The sequence below is a fragment of the Mustela nigripes genome, chromosome 4, assembly GCF_022355385.1.
Source record: "Mustela nigripes isolate SB6536 chromosome 4, MUSNIG.SB6536, whole genome shotgun sequence".
Classification (NCBI taxonomy): Eukaryota; Metazoa; Chordata; class Mammalia; order Carnivora; family Mustelidae; genus Mustela; species Mustela nigripes.
The window spans coordinates 115,587,810-115,593,809 of record NC_081560.1 but is presented as its reverse complement, the minus strand read 5'-3'; the positions used below and the strand labels follow the sequence as shown (position 1 = coordinate 115,593,809).

At 37.0% G+C, this 6,000-nt stretch overlaps 1 protein-coding gene across 7 annotated transcripts in view; it reads left to right on the top strand.

The window, feature by feature from the left end:
- Positions 1 to 6,000, top strand: part of RYR2 (ryanodine receptor 2) — a 739,709-nt gene that overhangs the window by 439,690 nt on the left and 294,019 nt on the right. For all 7 annotated transcript variants that reach the window (XM_059397367.1, XM_059397365.1, XM_059397366.1 and 4 more), the window contains one exon: positions 1,439 to 1,522. In XM_059397367.1, coding sequence (XP_059253350.1) covers positions 1,439 to 1,522 — 84 coding nt within the window. The remainder of the gene's footprint in view (positions 1 to 1,438; positions 1,523 to 6,000) is intronic.

Below are 6,000 nucleotides of genomic sequence, written 5' to 3'. Positions count from 1 at the left end.
GGAGCCTGCTTCCCCCTCTCTCTCTGCCTGCCTCTCTGCCTACTTGTGATCTCTGTCTGTCAAATAAATAAATAAAATCTTAAAAAAAAAAAAAAGACAAACTAGAGAAAAACATTTGCAACTCATATCCCAGACACAGGAAGAGCTTCTAAAATGCAATTAAAACCCTATAACTAAAGGGAAGTTGAGCAAAGAATATTTTCACAGACAAAAAATAAGTACAGATATCAAGCATATGATAAAGGTGCTCAAATACTCTTATTTTAAGAAAAATATCGGGACTCCTGGCTGGCTCAGTCAGCGGAGTGTGCAACTCTTAATCTTGGGATTATAAATTCAAGCTCCATGTTGCATGTAGAGAGAGATTATGTAAAAACAAAATCTTAAAAAAATACAAATTAAAATGATAATGAGATACCTTTTTCTCCCTTTTTTTTTTTTTTAAGGTTTTATTTGTTAGAGAAAGAGAGAGTGAAAGCGAGCACAAGCAGGGGGAGTGGCAGGCAGAGGGAGAAGCAGGCTTCTAGGTGAGCAAGGAGCCTGGTGCAGGACTGGATCCCAGAACTCTGGGATCAGGACCTGACCTGAAGGCAGACACCTAACTGACTGAGCCACTCAGGCAACCCTTAAGGAGATACCTTTTTAACATACCAGTTGACAAAGTTTAAGCAGAGAACGTCTGGGAAGGAGGCAATGTCATACACGTCTGGTAGGAATGTAAATTACTACCAACTCTATAGACATTTGGGAATACTTGGGAATCTTTAAAATGTAAGCCAGTAATTCCATGTCTAGGAATTTTTAACCTATAGATGAAGGGCACAGTAGATGTCTTAAATGTATGAAGTTATTTATTGTAGCCTTGTTTGTAATAACAAAAGACTCTGAACAAATAGCTGGGTGAAAACATGACACACCCAACTAATGGAGTACTTCAGAGCTGTTGAAAAATAAACCGGCTTTATGTGAAAGAACAGTATATCAGAGTTATGGTGTAAGGTCAAGATAGAAGATTGCAGAGAGCTGTCTTTTGTATGTACCTGTCATGTAAAAGGGGGGAAAAGAAACAATACGCTTTCCTGTGTGCACACACACACACAAACCAGTCTGTGTTAGTATTTGCACAGACTGTAGCAGGACATTCAAGAATCAGTAACAGTCAGTGTCTTTAGGAAAAGAAATGGGACTGCATGGAGGGGATTGGAGAAAGACTTACTATTCAATATATTGCTTTTGGTAGTAATTGAAATATCACACGATTTACACATTACTCAAAAGTAAATGATTTAGAAATTAATGTTTTTCCTTTGCTTTAAAGGCATTTTCTGCTCTCCTTCCAAGGTGGAATGTTGCCGTTGATTCCCATCCGCCATTATGTTGGGTTATTCTGGAGATGGAGAACGAGTTCTTGCAGCTTATTTCTGGTTTTGTTTTCCAGGACTTTGCTGGCGTTAGGATGTCATGTGGGTATATCAGACGAACATGCTGAAGAAAAGGTGAAAAAAATGAAGCTGCCTAAGAAGTAAGTTGAATGTCTAAGCAATATTAACTAGTCTCTGCATTGATTCAATCATATATTCAATTACTTGGGTACAAATGGATTTTCCAGTCTATTTGCACCCAAAGAACTCTTGATGGATACGTATATGACTTGCCCAGAGAGGAAACGAAACTCAGAAAATCTTGGGAGTATGTTATAAAAAGTTGTTACTTTCCTTGCATGTAAGTATGCATGAACACTTCGGTGCCCATATCCCTAACTGCTTATGTCTGGTTTTCCACTTTACACCAAAAGATGTTTTTATAATTTAATTTGATTTTTTAAAGATCTACTTATTTGAGGGGCGCCTGGGTGGCTCAGTGGGTTAAGCCACTGCCTTCGGCTCAGGTCATGATCTCAGGGTCCTGGGATCGAGTCCCACATCGGGCTCTCTGCTTGGCGGGGAGCCTGCTTCCTCCTCTCTCTCTCTGCCTGCCTCTATGCCTCTATGCCTACTTGTGATCTCTGTCAAAATAAATAAATAAAATCTTTAAAAAAAAAAAAAGATCTATTTATTTGAGAGAGAGAGAGAGAGAATGCAGTTGGGGGTGAGGGACAAAGGAGAGGGAAAGAGAGAACTTTAAGTAGGCGCCATGCCCATCACAGAGCCTGACGTGGAGCTTGATCTCACAGCCCTGAGATCACGACCTGAGCTGAAACTGAGTCAGATACTTAACCCACTGCACCACCCAGGCGCCCCTAATTTCATTTGTTTTTTGCCAAAAAGCAAATTTTAGGAGGAGTTATAAAGTTGGTATTATCATCCCCATTTTAAGTTGCATAAACTAAGGTCATGAATGCTATAGGGGTGATTTTGCCTGCTGGGCTATAGCCTCTGTCTGTGATCCTGTTGAACTTCTCAAAACTTCAGGTTTCTTAGCGGCTAACAGGTGATACGTCATTTGGGTATTAAATGAGTAAGTGCTCAATGAATGATGGCTGTTTCGTGTTATTATTTTTGTTTTGTTTTAATTTCCGAGGCCTATGACTTATAGATAGCAGGTCTGGCCATGTGTTAAGTTGTATCATCAGCATAAAGCAAAAGAGCCACCCCATACTCTCCCTTGGTCACCCTGGCCTCAAGTTACCCCTGGTAAACATAAAATCAAAATAGAAATCATGAGCTTGCCCTGCAGATGCTAATTCAGGCAAGTTCTCTAGTTCAGCAAACACTGTTACTCATGAATTCCATTAAAAAAAGTCTGTTATTATTATTATTATTATGTTTATTTATTATTATTATTATTATGTTATTAAATGTATGTTATTACCTAACACATTTTTAGGTTCTAAAAGTTTTCCTCAGAAGTTTAAGCACATCCATTGGATGCTGTTTTATGGCATTTTCACATATTTACATTTTGAAATGACACTTCAATGTCAATCTCCAGTGTCAGAAATAAAAGCAGATCCACAGTGATGAGATATGTACTATCATCTATTTAAAACTACATATAAACGTTGATAATATATTTTCTCCATCATTTTGTTTTTCTCTTTGATTTGTATTTCCAATCCATTTCCTTCACACAATGTTACCCTATTAAAGTATGTTTTGATTGATTACTCTGTCATACTTCTTTATAACTAAATCTAAATTGGTTTTTTGTTTTGCTTTGTTTTCTGTGATCAGAGTCAGTAAACATTGACATTTTTCTTCTGAGGTATTACATTTAATTTGGTTTTTTGATTAAAAAATGTAAAAATAAGATTTTATGGAAAATAGCACATAATGAAATGTATTCAGCTATTCTTTTTTCCATTTATGTCATATACCCATGTATAAACATTTAGTGATAAAAAGAGACAAGTTCTGGGTCATTTGCATTTTTTGTTTATATAAATAAATAAGTTTTTCTTAAAAAATCATTCAGTTTAAAGGAAAAAAAAAATCTGTTGAAAGAATGAAAGACAGAAAAAAAGTTGTTCAGTTCAGTGAACTGAAACTTCATAGTGGCCCATCCTCAGAAATCCTGTTTGATGACCTATCACTTGATGACTCAGTCATATCCTTCCTTGTTCAGTTTTTTTTTTTTTTAAGATTTTTTATTTATTTACCTGACAGACAGAGCTCACAAGCAGGCAGAGAGCCAGGCGTGGGGAGGGGGAAGCAGACTCCCCGCTGAGCAGAGAGCCCAACGCGGGGCTCCATCCCAGGACTCTGGGATCATGACCCGAGCCAAATGTAGAGGCTTTAACCCACTGAGCCACCCAGGCGCCCCCTTGTTCAGTTTTTTTAAAGCAAAAAATTAGAAACTTCCTTACTTAGGAAAGAATTTTTTAGCTTTTTATTAAAGTCACTTACTGTGATGCCTGGTGGCTCAAGTCAGTGAAGCTCCTGCCTTCCGCTCAGGTCACGATACCGAGGTCCTGGGATCGAGCCCCGCATCAGGCTCCCTGCTCAGTGGGAAGACTGCTTCTCCCTCTGCCTGCCGCTCTCCCTGTTTGTGCTCACTCTCTCTTTCTCTCTCTCTCTGTCTCTGTCAAATAAATAAATCTTTAAAAAAATAAAATCACTTATTATCTCAGTTTTTTGGTAATTATATCATAAAGGCATTATTAAAATAAAAAATAATTGGGGCACCTGGGTGGCTCAGTGGGTTAAGCCGCTGCCTTTGGCTCAGGTCATGATCTCAGAGTCCTGGGATCGAGCCCCGCATCAGGCTCTTTGCTCAGTAGGGAGCCTGCTTCCTCCTCTCTCTCTGCCTGCCTTTCTGCCTACTTGTCATCTCTCTCTGTCAAATAAATAAATAAAATCTTAAAAATATATATTAAAATATAAAATGAAAAATAACAACAAAAGCTGGTAGTTATATCTGTTACTCATTTCCTTAGAAGATACCTTACTTAACCTGATGTATGTAAGGATAAGAAGATAGAACTATTAATTTCAGATTACCTTTGATAGCATGATATATTTAAGAAACTATTATATCATGTGCTGCATGTGTGTATCTTGTCAAAATTTGGGGGCAAAGTAGTCAGTCTGAAATGTATGAAAACATACTGTAGGATTCCATCTATATGACATTCTGAAAGAGGCAACACTATAGAGTCGTTGAAAGTATCAGTGGTTGCCAGGGGTTGAGAAGGTGGAAGAGACGGATGGTCAGAGCACAGAGGATTTTTAGGACAAAGAAAACATTGTGTATGACACTATAATGACTAGATAGTATCATTATACATCTATCTAAACCCATTAAATGTACAACGCCTGATGTAAGCCAGGGTCTTTGGATGGTAATGATGTCACAGTGTAGGTTCATGAATTGTAACAATTGTACCACTTTGTTTGGAGAATGTTGATAATGGGGAAAGCTGTGTGTGTGGAGGCAGAGAATAGTACTGTATCTTCATCTCAATTCTGCTGTGAACATAAAACTGTTCCCAAAAATAGTCCAAAAAATAACCAAGCCCCTCCCAGGTCAGAATTTAGCTTATTCAGTTTATGGAATTCATTTGCCATAAAATCTAATTGTTAAAACCAGGTTTCTCTGTGAAAGCCATCAGTTTAAATTGGTTGGAAAATGTCAGTCTTCTTTATTCTTTTGAGGTAAATGTGTTAATGTTTATTCCTATGATAGCCACCTCCATTCTGATATCTAAATCTGATATAAATAGAAACCAAAGGATTGATCAATGGATACACAGAGTATAGAGTTTGCAATAAGTTAGTCTTATTGAGGGATGGGTTAAAGTCTTCTGCCTTTGTAATTTTTTACTGATGCCTTTTATTTGTGTTGCTTTTAGTAGTTCTGCATTACTTGAACATAGATGGGGAAATGGACACAATGGTGTTGCTAAATGAAAGCTATTCGCACCTGCTGGAAATCTATCCTACGTCTCAATTTTTCATGAGATACCATCTCATTTTTTGGCAAAAATTAAGAAATTTGGTAATAGCAAAGATTGATGTCGATGTAGATCCACACAAGTCTTAAAGGTTGGAGTGTGTTTACAATCATTTTAAAAGCAGTTTGGCATAAAGTTAAACATTTTATAAAGTTAAACATTTGCACATCTTGGTGCCCAGCAGTCACTCCTAGAGATATGCCGTAGAGAAAGTCCACACCAACAAACGTGAAAACTGTTGTTTAGAAATATTATCTGTAATAGCATAAAAATAAGAGAGAAGAGTAGGAGAAATACTATTTAGTAGGAAGATGGCTTAAGTTGGATATAGTCACATAATAAAATTAATGAATTATAGTCATAAATGAGAACATAGATGAACCTTAAAAAATAATGTTGTGGATGGATAAAAATATACCCCACATGCCTATATAAACTATAATAACTGTCTTTAAGACTAAAAAACGAGCAAAACATATTTATATAATGTGTGTGTGTGTGTGTGTATCTATGTGAGGAGTACACAGATAGATACAGTGGTTTAATAATATTCTTAACAAGGTGGTGGATTAATGGAATTCACTTTATTATAATGCTTGAAAGCATAT